General features: G+C 46.1%; 1 protein-coding gene across 3 annotated transcripts in view; it reads left to right on the top strand.

Moving 5' to 3' along the window:
• wwc3 (WWC family member 3) overlaps positions 1-14432 on the top strand; it is a 46145-nt gene that overhangs the window by 28187 nt on the left and 3526 nt on the right. For 2 of the 3 annotated variants that reach the window (XM_078945706.1, XM_023954080.2), the window contains exons 2-19: positions 529-638; positions 770-970; positions 1118-1194; positions 3191-3270; positions 6401-6530; positions 6830-6982; positions 7105-7178; positions 8981-9229; positions 9310-9423; positions 10839-11377; positions 11442-11562; positions 11676-11756; positions 11825-11911; positions 13118-13313; positions 13392-13562; positions 13761-13876; positions 13955-14102; positions 14184-14348. In XM_078945706.1, coding sequence (XP_078801832.1) covers positions 823-970; positions 1118-1194; positions 3191-3270; positions 6401-6530; positions 6830-6982; positions 7105-7178; positions 8981-9229; positions 9310-9423; positions 10839-11377; positions 11442-11562; positions 11676-11756; positions 11825-11911; positions 13118-13313; positions 13392-13562; positions 13761-13876; positions 13955-14102; positions 14184-14348 — 2649 coding nt within the window. In that variant the 5' untranslated portion in view covers positions 529-638; positions 770-822. The remainder of the gene's footprint in view (positions 1-528; positions 639-769; positions 971-1117; positions 1195-3190; positions 3271-6400; positions 6531-6829; positions 6983-7104; positions 7179-8980; positions 9230-9309; positions 9424-10838; positions 11378-11441; positions 11563-11675; positions 11757-11824; positions 11912-13117; positions 13314-13391; positions 13563-13760; positions 13877-13954; positions 14103-14183; positions 14349-14432) is intronic. The other variant, XM_011473820.4, reaches the window with a different exon arrangement.

Here is a 14432-nt window from a genome sequence, read left to right as displayed (position 1 = left end):
CCGTGAAGTGAAACAAATTTGTTTTTTGCATGTACAGACGTGTCTGGATGAGATTCAGAAGGAACGTTTTTGTCGCCTGCATAAAAGGCTATAAAGAAGAAGAGAAAGTTCTTCATAGGGATTGTTTGGAGGTCTCACAGTCGGAGTTTGAATGTTTGGACACATTTGTCTTTTTGTGTCTCATCTGTTCCATTTTTCTGTAAATTTGTGGTTTTTATCTGCTCTTTCTGTAAGAATTTTTCAGGGCTTTTTATCCAGTCGTGGAAACAAATAACTTTGGGTTTGTTTGTGTGTTTATAATGTAGAATTATTGTTGTGTAAAAGGTTTTGGATAATTAGTTTTGCTTCTCTTGGTTATAAAATGTGGGGAATAATACGTCAGCCTGGTTATTTAAACTGTTTGCTTTTCCTCCTTAGCTGCTTGCTTGATTGTCAGAATTGTTGGGAATGCTGGAGGTTCAGAGCAAACGGCATCTGGACAGTGGCGTTGATTAAAGTCTGATGTGTTGTTTTTGTGAACGGCTCCAGAATCACCAAACCGCTGACGTTCGCCGACTGTGTTGGCGATGAACTGCCTCTGGGATGGGAGGAGGTTTATGACCAGCAGGTGGGCGTGTACTACATCGACCACATCAACAGTGAGACATTTCCTTAAGTTCTTCAAATATGAGTTTTCTTAAACAATGATGAATCCAGTTTGGTTCCGGTAGTTTGTTGACAGTTTGTCTCCGTTTTGCTGCGTTGTGCGATCGTTTGCTGATCATTTCAGAGACGACCCAGATCGAAAACCCGCGGACTCAATGGCGGCAGGAGCAGGAGCGCATGCTGAAGGAGTACCTGGTGGTGGCCCAAGAGGCCCTCAAAGCCAAGAAGGAGATGTACTTGGTGAAGCAGCAGCGCCTGGAGCTGGCCAAGCAGGAAATGCTGCTCTTCAGTGAGCTCTCCGAGGACAACCACTCAGTCAGCAGCAGTAAGCCCACTCACCAATTCAAATGTTCAAACACCTCCACCCACCTCCCCCCCAGCTGTCACTCAAAGTATCCGGGGGCATCTGCAGGCCGCACCCCCCCCCAAATGACTACCAGTTCTAAGTCAGCGCCTCTTTCATGTGTTCCAGCTCTGTCCGGCTCATCCTCCAACTCGAAATACGACCCTGGCCAAATCAAAGCAGAGATCGCCTGCAGACGCGAGCGGGTAAGTCATCGCCGGCCGGGAACAATGAGGGGCCCGTCCGGGCTGAGAGGGGCGCAGGTTCCGACAGGATACTGTGGCTTTGAGCTGGTGTGCCCCAAGGGGGACGAAGATGAGATCATCATCAAAGGACAGGTCCACCGCTTACAGCGGCTCAGATCAGTCGCAGCAGCGATGGCGCCGTCAAACCCACAACTCAGCTGAAAGATGACAGTTCAGAAGGAAAGAAATATGAAATATTCCATCCTATCAGCACCGTAACACGTAAAAGTAAGTCGGTCAGTAAAGCAAATGTTCCAGCTGATGTTCTACCATTTGAAAGGTGAGAACGGACGCCTTCCTCAACAATTAAAAGTTTTGAAAGATGAACTGAAAATACCCAAAGTTACACAAACTGTGTCGCCTGTCTGGATAGTTATAAAAATATTGAAATTTTATTCAATCAATTCTGAAATATGTATTTTTAAGGGATTATGACCCAAAAATCGTAACATTTAGAAACGACACTGCAATAATTCTAAACTGTTGATGTAAAGAAGTCAGTTTCTGCAGCTGCTGCAGCTGTTTGTTTTTTTTCTTCATTTTTGTCTGCAAAAACTGTAACATATCCCATAATGCATCTCGACCAATCACCGTGGCCCTGTAAATGTGATGCGTTCAAAGACAATAGGACAAATGATAGGCTACGCAGCCTTATAGCCTTCTGAATTATCTGAATCTTTCTTCTCTTTTGAAGAGTCCATAGTAAAGTCGTTCAAAATTAATTTGAAGTGTCTGTAAATTGCTAAGTCATGCCTTAAATATTTAAACTTTTTACCTCTCCCACATTTTAGCAATTTACTCAAAACAAAGTTTTTGGAGAATTTTTTTTACTTTAAAGTCCCACTTCGATCATCTTTTGATCTTTTGTAAAAGTATTCCCAATGGTATTTTAATTATGATTATGCTGTTTTTAGCCAAAATGTACAAAAATCTGTCATTTTTTAGGACATGGTTTCTGCAGAGCAGCAGGAGTTCATTAGAAATTCACCTCTGAGTTGTGGGCGGGACTGTTGGCACAGAGTAAGCCTGCTTCATTTCCTGTCATCTATCTGTTCCGATGTTCTCCCACTAGCTTACAGCCCCTCACACCCCCAATTTAACATCACTGGTTCCACAAAAATGGTGAGGATTATTCCAGCTCAGACGGGGAAAACAAAGACGTGCATTGATTTAGTCGTCCGCAAGTGGATGCATCAGAATGGAGCAGAGCAGTGAGCTTATGACCCGCCCAGCGTTTTCTACATCACAAATACAGTTTTCAAAGTTTTTTTTAAAATCTGCTACTGAACAATGATTTAAATAAATAAATAATTAGAAATGCAAGTGTAAGCTTAATTTTCTTTAAATATGTCCTCTATCATTAGAAAAATGCCACAAGAACATGTTAGAAACACTATTTTCATTGGAGTGGGTCTTTATAGTCGTTTTTTTCTGTCTTAGTTGTGGAAAATTACCTTAAAAACAAACAAAAAAACAAAATCCTATTAAAGTTAAAGATCAAAAACTAAAACAAGGAATAGGTAAAAACACACATTTACTCGTAAACATTAAAAAATACACTAAATTTTAAGAAGTTTGTTTTCCTTGTAAAGATAGAAATTTTCTCTGAATATTTATCCTAAAAAAACCTAAAGACTATCTTAAGTAAGCATTTCCTGTTTGGTCTCTTTTGTTTAGTTGTGAGTTTAGATGTCGGTGCTGAAGGCGTGTGTGTGCATCCATCCATCCGCCCCCTGCGTTACACACTGATGCTCCGTGGTCACTTCTGCCCCACACAGCAGGCCGCGCTGCCATTTGACTCCCTTGAGTTCTAATTCCAAGCTGATCCATAATGAGCAGATGTGTGCTGAACAAACAGCTGTGAATGGTCCTGACTCAGCAGTTTAGCGCTGCGGCGGCGGCCGTGAGAGAAGGCTACTGTGCAGCGTACTAACCCGGCGCTCGCTTGTGTCCGCAGCTCTTCAGACTGAAGCAGGAGCTGGCCCAGGTGAAGCAGGAGCTGCAGTATAAGGAAATGGGAGTAGAGACCCTGCAGGAGTGAGTGTTTGTCCGCGCTCCGCCCTTCCCCCCGTAGCCACCCTTCTCCTTCCTCCCGCACTGGGCCCTGCTGCTCCCCACCCAGCGGCCTCTTCCTCCTCTTTTATTCCCTCCGTGTTTCATGTTCCACTGTCTCTGCTCCACTCCTCCACCCGCCGCTGCTCATTTTCACGAAAACCCTTTTCAGGTTTTACAGCTGCAGAGAACCTTCTCCGTTTTATTCCGAGGATTTTGGTTTTGCTCAGACGCACGGCATCATTTCTGAGCTTGTCCACATTTCATGTTGGAAATAGAAGCCCCGCCTCTGCCAGGGCAAAAGAAAAAGAAAAAAGGGGCTTTGAGAAAAAGTCAAATGTAGGGAGTTTTTTGATGGAAAAGCGGACTCCACCTCAGGAAGAGGATGCACCAGTAGAGAGCAGGGAGCCAAGGCTCAGCCTGCAGAGGAAGTTATTCCACGGAGGAAGGGGGAGGTGTGGACTCCAAAGCAGTTTCAAAAACACAGAAATATCTGGCAGCAAATTCCTCCACACTTCCTGCGTCCCGGCAGAGAGTCCCTTATCTCTCCGATAAAACACAACTCGAGTGATTCCCAGAATAGCCAGGAGAATACACAGCTTGCAGAAAACATGGGTGCATCCACCTCTTGAGGGGTCGGCGTGTGCGTACGTGCCCCTTTCTGCGCGTGAGTCGCTGGTTGTTCGTCAGAGCTGGTTTTTGGGATCAGGAGAAAGGCTCCAGGCTGTTGTGATCCAGCCAATCTGAGATGTGGTCAGCAGTAAAGCTAACTGCTGCCAGCATGATGTCACATCAGATTAGGAAAAGTGTTTTTGCACACCCACACATCTCTGCGTTATGATCAGCAAAGTCATGGTTGATCCGCCTCCACGAGTCTGAACTCTAAGGAGCTTGAACGCCGTCCTGTCCCTCAATGTCAGGTGTCAGACGCAGGGACTGATCTTACATTTAAAGTCCCATGGGTTGTCATATACATAGGTGTAAGAAATTTGTTCACCGGATTTGACCCCGCCCCCTGGGGGAATAGTGAACTGCGGACCATAGACTGTATATGAGAACTGGACCGAGTGAGTGTGACATCACTAGTAGAAAATTACTTATTTTTACAACCAATTAGGTCAATTCTGTCACCATTTTTTACCAAACTGGACGCCACCATGTTTGAACCAGAAATTGTCAGTAAGCAGCGATTGGTCCAAGTCAGTCTGAGTCAAAGTTTCTATGACAAAGACTTCCACCAATCAGAAGTGAGCTTGTTGGAAGGCCACACCCCTTCCGTTTAAAACGGGCTACAAACTATCTGCCAATCAAATGTTTTGAACGCTCAACGTGAGACTACATAGTTCTATCGAGACATCTGATTACTTTATAACTTGAATAACTTGCACTGCAGAAAAACGATAATTTAAGAAAGCGAGGATAATTAAGAGGATGTTAAAAAATGTATCAGAGCAAGAATGTTTATTCTGACCAATAAAATAAAATGAGTGAGAGCTGTTTGTTGCTCTATAGAAGTCGATAGGATTTTGGCTTCTTGGAACCAGTGGGTACCTCCTGTTGGGAACGCTAGGGGGTGGGCGTCACTCAGTCCCATTCACCGTTACAGTCAGTGTTGCAGATACCGCCCTGTCCAGGTGGTTTAACCACCTAATCCAACCCCTCAATGCTGAATGTCAGGCAGGGAGGCATTGGGTCCCATAGAGTCTTTGGTACGACTCAATAGTTGATTTGAACTCATGACCTTCCAGTTTCAGACTCTACCACAAGGCCGCTGAGTTTGACCACAGATCAAACTCAGACTGTCAGGTTTGTGTTAGGTTCAACTGTTGGTAATAACGTACTGCTAGAACTCTGCCGAGGTGTTCAGTTGATCCACAGCCATCAGCAGAAACATCAACCAAAGGTTCTGCCAACAACAGGTGACCTCCATGTTTTTTTCTACTATGCTTACATCAAGTCTCAGGTCCTGGTGGTGGGGCTGGGTGGGGTGGCGGCAGGGACAAAGCAGGGCTTGTTTTGGAAAAAAAAAAGCAGGGTCGGTGGGGTGGGAGGTGGGGGCGAACAGTACCTGCTGTTGAAGGGGATTGAGGGAAGTGGGCTGCGGTGAGAGGAGAGGCCACATGGCACGAAGGGGGCGCCACGCCAGGTCCTCCACCCTCCACCCCCACCTCCACGCTCCCTGAAGAACTCCCAGTGTGAGTTCTGGGTTTTACGTTTGGTGTTTTGGCTCCACACTGGATGTTTGGGATTCATCAGGTTCAGAAACAGAGACGGGGAATCACGGTGGAAGAAAAAGGAGGTGGGGCCTGCAGCTCATGGTGGCGACTCCCACACTAAAAGCCACGTTGTGATTGAGCACCACCCCAAACACTATTGGAGTATATGTGTCCCATATTTAGTCAGATTGACCTACTTTGTTCTGTTAAATTGTTTTTTTTTTTCAAAGAAATATCTCTTTTTAAGTAATAATTAATAAGTTAGAGATGTTTTTTCTGTACAAAAGTCTGTATGTTTCAGTGAATGTCATCTGTGAAGTCATTGAGTCTTAGATCAAGTTCATTTGACAAGAAAATAGACAAAAATATTAGGAAATACATGAAGGAAGTCTGTTGGAATGTCATTTCAGTAGATTTTATTCTATCCTGGCGTTAAAGAAATGAGATGAAATGATTAATATATCCATCACCATAAATCTAAATGTACTACACGTAGTACATACTGTTCAGTATATACTGAAAGTGAAGCAGGAAACTACAAATGTACTTACTTATACTAATTATGTATTGTAAACTTAAAATGTACCAATTTAGTCTGAAGAGGTATTTAGTTTATATGCTTCCTACACTATACTTGCCATACTTACACTCTGAAATATTTGATAAAATAGACTTCAAGTGTACTAGTTTTGGCTGAGGGAGATTCTCATGCCTGATTTAGTCCGTTAGTTTGCATGTCTTGATGTTTGCTGCTTCCCTCTCAAACTTTGTCTGCAAAAGTCCTGAGTTCCTCTGAAAAAAGTTTCCTCTAGGATCTGTAAAGCTGCTCGACATCGCTCAGTTTCACTTGCTAGTGTCGGACCTCTTTGCTGAGTCAGCGTGTCGATGCTTCCGTGCAGGATTGACAGGAAGATGTCCAGCAGTCAGACCAACTACAAGCTGGACGAGGCTCAGGCCATCTTCACTGAGCTGCGCAGCATCAAGAAGGCCATCAGCAGCGGCGAGAAGGAGAGGCAGGACCTCATCCAGGTCATCACTCCCCTCTGTCTTTTTGATTTTCAGGCCATTTGCGCCTCCAAGTGGCAGATTGCACTTTTGACACTGACCTCTAGTGGCCGATGTGGCTCAGCTGCATCCTTTCGTCAAAGCGTGTTTTTTCCCAGATGTAAATCCACATCCTCAGTGGGAAGTAACTGTTATTAAGTAACCCTTGTTCTATAATTCACACTAAGATTCTTCAGTTGGCGTTTGAGACCACTCTGTCAATCTCACTCTGGCTCTAACTTTGTCTAACTGACCTTCCTCTTTTTTGGTGTTTGACGGAACAGAGCCTGGCTAAGCTGACCATGAACTTCCAGAACAACTTCCTGTCCATCAGCGACTCTGCTGGCGAGGCGGCCAGCGGCTCTGGAGCGGCGGGCAAGCCCTGCAGCCTGCAGCAGTTCTGCGAGACGGGCTGTCAGACCGACATCGTGGGGGAGGTGAGTGGTCCTGACCCCACCACCGCTTCCCCACACTATCAAATATTCTGCTGGAATGCATGTCCAGTATTGTAATCGGACCTACCGGCCCCTCATGTTTGGTTTTTCTTGTGTTCCTGAAGTGCGGCTCCCAAGATTCCTCCCATCTGGTGGACAAAGTCAAACTGAACTGGCAGTATGATGAAGCCAAGAAAAAGTAAGTGTGGAGCTGTTTGTTAGCACTGCTTCACTCGTGGTTGGTTTAGGATACATGGATGAATTATTTCTAACGTCTAACAAAACCAAAAAAAACACAACGGACATTACTGTTTGAAATGAAAGGACTTGATGCTCAAAGTTTTAAGACCAAAGAAGGAGAAAGTCAAGTCACCAAATACAAAAGTACTATTCATTTAATCAATTCAGGTTTGCCTTTCAAAGCCAGTTTTGTTTGAAGAAAATCATTTTCACATAATTAAAGTAAACATTTGAGGAACAATTTAACAAGAAGCTAATTAACAAGACTAGTCTTGTTAAGTTCAAACCTTCTGTAGTCATGTGGCAATCAGTAAATTTGGTTGTATTTGGCACCTAGCAAATGTTAATTTGCACACTGCTGTCATATCTTTATCATTGGAGTGTTTTTCTTCCTCTTCTCTTCTTTTTTTGTTTTTCCTAAACTGGGCATCTGATGCTTCCTTTTTATCTTTTGTCTGTATCCACAACCCTGCGACCTTGAACGGACTGTTCCATCTGTCAAACACCCAGAATCAGGATGAGTGAGAGGATGGAAACAAATTCACTTTGATGCAGATTCATTTTTTGTTTTTTGATTTTTTAAATAATCCAGAAAACCCAATAAAGAATGTTCATTTTACCAATGAAAAACTGTTTGTTTCCCTCGCACGCTCTTCCTGCGTTTTCTAAACAGAGAGCGCATAAATCTTCGTTAGAACGAGTTGACATGATGGTGGGGGCGTCCTAGCACATATTTTTTATTAACTTCACGTGGAAATGGAAAATTTAGTCTAAAAAACCTGTGGAGGAAAATAATATATAAAAAAAATTTTTTTTGGGGTGCCTTTGCAAGATTGCATCCTGAAGACCGCCCACATTGCCCACAGGTGAAAAAAACCACCACTGCCCTTGCTATATCGCGGTTCACCTTTAATGGTCTCGCTAGTTTTTTAAACGTATTTTTACATCACACTGTGTTCTGCATTCTGATTGGCTGTTGAACTTGTCAATCAATCCCCCCTTTGTTGTGTCTTCTGTACAAATTCTGTTCAGCTTAGGATGTAACCTATGATATATAAACACTGTAAAAACTGTAAAAAGTAATTTGTTGCTTTAAAGGCAAATCTAGCCTTAAGTTTTCATTTTAAAATTAAAGATCAGTTAAAGAAGAAGTAACATTTTTTTCATTGAGTCTTTAATAATTTATGGACTCAGCAAAGAAAATGTTCTGTTCTGGTCTGTTCTATGAAAGCTGATCAAAACATAATCAGATGCAGACTGATAGTCACAAGTCTGAACATTTACTGACTTTTTACACCTTTTTCTAATATCTACTGGTTATTTCGGATTATTTAGTGACTAAAAAGTGATTCAATCCCAAAGTTTGAGAACTAATTTGAGAATCTCACACAGCCCCTTTCTGTCCACCCCCCCACCATACTTTGATGTTGTTTTTTTTCAAGGCTTCAAACATGCTTACATTTTAGTGCATGAGACAAATTCAACAGTAATGTGAGAAAATCCCAAAAAATAAATTTTAATTAGGTTGTTTCCTGACCTGATTTCTGCTCTTTTAATGTGGACAATTAAACGAATGTCTTTATTCGAGGATACGTTTTAGTGAGGAGCCATTTATGACAAAATGTCTGAAAGAAAATCCCAAAATGGTCCTTCTGTGATCTTTGTATGAAGGTGTTAAAATAAAAGAATTCATCTATCTGTCCTAAATACAACGCCCCCAAACAGGAGTAACGTCTGACTCTTCCTCCTCCTCTTCCTCAGGGTGCAGAGCATTCAGCACCAACTAGCACAGCTGGACAGTGAGAGCTGGTCAGGACGAGCTGAGGCGGACCGAGATCGGGACTTCCTGCAGCTCGTGCGCGAGAAGGAGGCGCTCCTGCAGGAGCTCATCCTGGTGAGCAAACAGCAGCACGCGCCGGAGACGCTGCAGCAGCTGGAGGAGGAGCGCTGCAGGCTGGAGGAGGAGCTGCAGAGGGCGCACAGCTCCCAGAGCCAGGGGGCCAGTCAGAGGTGAGAGTCCTGCCGGGGCAGGGGAAAACGCTCTGATGTTGACCTTGGAGACGTGGACGCTGATCTGCACCTCCTGACAGGATCCTGCAGCAGGAGAAGAGGAACGCTCTGCTCAGGCAGCTGGAGGAGGCCACGCGCATCACCACTTACCTTCATTCCCAGCTGAAAAGGTGCAGCCACACTCGCCATCCAAGGTTCCTGTCTTTTTTCAAGTACTTCCTTTGATTGACAGATGAAAGCCCAAATCTGTGACTCAGAGATACTGAACGAGCAGACTCCCACCATCACTGTAACTCTGAGCGCTGAAGGGAAGCAGCTTCCGTTATTAGAAGTGGGGATTTTCTTTATTTACAGCACATTTTATAAAGCAAAAGTTATTCCGTATTTCCGCCAGACCCCGCCAGTAAGCAGTGATTGGTCCAAGTCGATCTGAGTCAACATTACCGTGGCAACCCCTGTCACCAGTCAGGAGTGAGCTTGTTAAAAGCGGGCTCAGGTGAATCTGTCAATCAAATGTTCATCGCCAGATCACATGTCGCCGTGGTGCAGAGGTAGGGCGTTAGATCTCCGATCGGGAGATTGCAGGTTTGATTCCTGCCGTGTGTCTAAGTGTCCCCCACCCTGCCTCTGGTGGGTCAGTGTAAGGTGGGTCGAGGAAGGTAGAAAAGCACGATACAAGTATACGGCATTTTTTTTTATTTGATCTGTTTATAACTTGAACTACAGAAAAGATCAGAAAAATGAGAATCATCAAAGACATTTTTGAAAAATGGATCAGAGCAAGAATTTTTATTCTGACCAATAGAATAACTAACAGCTGTTTATATTTCTCTAGAAGTCTATGGGATTTAGGCTTCTTGGAACCAGTTGGTACTTCCTGTTTGGAAGAAAAGGGGGAAGGGTCACTCAGTCCAGTTTTCATATTGAGTCTGACCATCTTCACACACATGGTGGTTCAAACCTGTATTTTGAAAATCAGTCAAACTTTCCCTTATCTTTGCTAAAGCTTAGTTAGCCGGATCAGCCTCAAAAACCTGATGGTAACCTGAGGTTTAGAGACACTATAAACACAAACTAATTGGAAATTGTTTTAAACTCAAAAAGGGAAATGATGGAGAATAGTCCTTCACAATAAAAGAAAAAGAAACGTTTTTCAAAAGAAAGGTTAAACAATGTCTGTAAAAGACCAAAAGCAATAAAGTTGCAGAGATTATTAGCCCATTTAAGTCCAATACCTTAACCTATATTGTATATTTGCATCAATAAGCATCAAGGGGTAAATTTAATGGAGTAAAAAAGCTTAAAAATATCTTCAAGTCAGGTTTGAGTGAAATAGTCTCACAAGGTTAAAACTTTTGGAGCTAAATGTTTGACGTGTTTTGCTCTTAAAAGGGAAAACTTTATAAAGCATTCAGAGGTTTGAATTACTTAATGCACGGCGTTTAATACATACACATTTATAAATTCAAACGAAGCACCTGCACTCTCTTGAACATTGCAATGCCAGGATGGTGTAAAAGCTGAAAACGTGTCCAATAATCCTGCGGTCGTCATAGAAACGCTCCTGGCTGTGATTGCTGACGCCTCCGTCTGTCCTGCGTGTCTGCAGCCTGTCTGCCAGCTCCCTGACCGTGTCCTCCAGCAGCAGCCGGGGCTCCCTGGCCTCCAGCCGCGGCTCCCTCACCTCCAGCCGCGGCTCCCTCAGCTCCATCAGTTTCACTGACATCTACGGCATCCCCCAGTACGAACGCCACGAGGGCCCCCCGGAGCCGCTGGATTCCCACCTCCGTTACCTCCTCCCCCCAGAAGCCGTGTCCAGAGACTGCTGCCTGTTCACCCCGGACCCTCTGAACCAGAGTAAAGCCAAACGCTCCCACGATGCCCCGCAGTCCTTGGCCTCCTTGTCCTCCCGGTCCTCGCTGTCGTCCCTGTCGCCGCCCAGCTCCCCCATGGACACTCCGTACCACTCGGCCCCCCAGGACTGCCCCCTGACCCAGATGACAGAGGAGTACATGGAGCAGGCGGGCCGCGGCCTGCTGGAAGGGCTGCGGGGGCAGAGCCTGTTGGACGCGCTGAGCCCCCCCTCCGCGCACCAGCTGGAGAAGATCCACAGAGACGGCGCCGCTCAGACGGCGTTCACCTCCACAGGTGGGTTGATACCGGCCCCTCCCCCCTGTTCCAGGAGAAACACTCAGCCGCTGTTTTTGTGCAGGAGTGACTCTGAGGGGAAACAGCGGCAACAGGAGCAGCAGGAGAGCCAGAAGAGTCTCCGCGGGGGTGTCTGAGGACGCGCTGGCCACAGACAGCGGCGTGTTCGAGGCCTGGGGCAGAAGGTGAGAGGACGTCCACCGGGACATCGTCCCCAACCTCAAGAAACTACACCACCCACAATGCTTTAGTCCAGAAGGAGAGCATCATTTTCTCTCTTTTGGGGGGGCTTCAACAGGGCAGAGGAGCTGGACGAGCTGACCTACATGAAAGAGCTGTCGTCCATGAGTGAGCCCCCTCACATCCAGCTGGGACTGCTGTGAGTACCCCCCCCCCGTAAGGGTCCATCCGGCGCGCTGTGAGTCTAAATGAACTTTCCCTGTCCAGGTGGGAGTCCGGCTCTCAGTCTCTGTGCCTCCACCTGCTGCAGCTCAAGAACCTGAACTGCACTCTTGTGAAAGAAGGATATAAAGTGTGAGTATTTAAACAACAGAAGCTGCTGGTCCAAATGCTTTTTTGGTTTCCACTTTTCATTTGGTTCATACATAACATCACCTGGATCCGGTGTGTTTGGCTAGTAAGGTTCTTCGATGGCAGGTTAGTTAGAAAACACACCGGCCCTTGAAGCCCAGAGCCTGAGACTCCTCAGCTTTCAACGTGAATCCGCTGATTCTGAGGCAGAGAAAACTTCGTTGGGGCAAAGCCGTCCTTCTCTGCGTCATAATCAGACGTTGATTGCATAAACACCTTACTACTGTGAAGTGTTAATTTTACAATTTCGATATCAGAATCTGCTGGAATGACATTCATTGCATAAACGGTTGAAGGATTACAGTAGTTTAACACGTGTTGTTGTTGGTCACAAACACACAAAGTTAAACCTCTCTAAGGTTTCCCTCTTGGAAAATTGTCTCCACTGTGTTTTGTTTGATGGCAGAGCTGTCAAACACATCACTCCTTTGAAATGTTGGTTCCTCTGTGCTGTTTGGTCTGGAACTCCACACGTTCAGTTCATTATCGTTTGAGGATTACTTGAGCTTTTCTTTGAACACTGGAGGTGGGGTCATTGGCTCCATCATCCCTGGATTCTAGAGCTGCAGTCTCTGCTGTGGACTTCCTGCCTGGTGCAGGAAGCCCCCTTCATGGGTGGGACGGTTTGTGGATCTGGATGAAGGGATTCAGGAAGAAACCTGCTGTTTTCACCATGGAGCCAGGGAACTATTCCAAACACAGGCTTGAGCTTTAAACTCTTTTTTTTGTTGTTTGTTGTTGTCAAAAACAAAAGTAGAATCTTTGCTCCTCTGTGGATTTTCACCTTGAGAATGTTTCTGACCTGAAGATCTTCTCTCAACCGGCGCTGATGTTGCCGGGACACCTAACGGCTCCACAGCAGCAGATGAAGGTGTCGGTCGGGTTCTGAACAGAACCTGGTTTGTCTGTTGCAGAGTCTCTTTTTCACACCCTCTAGTTTTTGTCAATTATATGATCATTCCCTTTGGATTTTATTCGGATCTTGTTTTAACCTGTATTCTGTTAGAACCAGATGGTCCAGTTGAATGTGAGCTACAGGTGAATTTTTGGTCCTCCTGCATCTGAGGCTGTTTTCCGATGTGAATCAGTCACAAAAATCATCAGGAATCTGCATTTTTCGTCTGAATTTCATTGTCTGTCGCCCTGAAGGTTTATGAAGGTGCACCTGATTCCGCCGGACGCCAGCAGGCCCTGTGCGTTCCACTGCTGTACAGCGTTGGAGCCGCAGCACCAGATGAGCTTCAATGAAGTTTTCCGCATACCCGTGCCCTCCAACGCGCTGCCGGCGTGCACTCTGCAGCTGTCCGTCTGCACGCTGGGGCCTCAGACTCAGGAGGAGCTGCTGGTGGGTCTAAATAGGAAACCCAGGCGGCCGCCGCAGCGACGCCGCAGCTTCTGACCAAAACGTCTGCTCCTCCTGCAGGGTGCAGCACAGCTGAGCCTGGTGGACTGCGAGGCCAGCGCAGAGATGGGGTACCAGTGGCTGCGGGTCCAGATGTTGGGCGGGGCAGAGGCGCAGAGGCCGGAACAGAAGAGCACGGCCCCCCAGAGGCAGCACGAAGGCCAGGATGACGAGCAGAGGCCCAGAGCGGCGGTAAGCGCTGAAGCCAACATGAGATTTGTCGATCTGAACAGACGAGTCTATCCGGTCTGCAGGACTTTTGAAGTCAGCCACATCTGAAGCACTAAGCAACTCTTTTTACTTTATTCATGTTTGAATCTTTTATGTTGTACTTTAGCTCCATACTTGTCCGCTAAGAACCAAATGGTAGACTGTGGTCTGATGTTTCAGGACACCGTCTGCAGCCTGCTGTCACGCACCAGCACCACCCACCTGCAGGAGCGGGACGCAGATCCACAGAGGCTGGAGAAGAAGGATGAGCGCGGGGGGGAGGCTACATCTGAGAGGTAAAAGTTGTTGTCCTGAAATCATTTTTTTTGTTATCCCTAAAAGCTTAGATTCTACAACTCTGTGGTGTTTTGTAGGAGCTGGCAGGCCGAGTCGGTGGACAGCGGCTGCAGCAACAGCACGACCTTCACGCTGCCCTGCTCAGAGAGGCTGTGTGCTGAAGGCCTCTGCATCACCACAGGGGGGCGCTGTGAGCGGGTGGCAGGGAAACCCTCAGCAGTGAAGGTGAGGTCTACTGCAGCGTGAGGAGGATCCTCTTAGCCGCCCACAGAAGCCCACACTCTCTGTCTGCTCACTCCGTCCCAGGTGGAGAAGGCCACCATGACCGAGGGGGGGTTCCCAGAGCCGGTGCGAGTCCGGCCGAAAGAGCGGGGGGGCCGATGGTGCCACGCCTCTCCTTTCATGCGTGGCAGCACCATAGTGCGATCGCAGACCTTCTCGCCTGGCGCTCGGAATCAGTATGTCTGCAGGGTGAGTTTAAAAGGAATTCAGAGAAAATCTATGCCGTGACTGGTTTAGTAAACATTCAAGCACTTGGAGAAAAAAATAAAAAGT

The sequence above is a fragment of the Oryzias latipes genome, chromosome 4, assembly GCF_053564925.1.
Source record: "Oryzias latipes strain Hd-rR chromosome 4, Olatipes_Hd-rR_3.1".
NCBI classification, from domain to species: domain Eukaryota; kingdom Metazoa; phylum Chordata; class Actinopteri; order Beloniformes; family Adrianichthyidae; genus Oryzias; species Oryzias latipes.
Note: the sequence above shows the minus strand (reverse complement) of the source record. Positions and strands in the feature narration are given on the sequence as shown.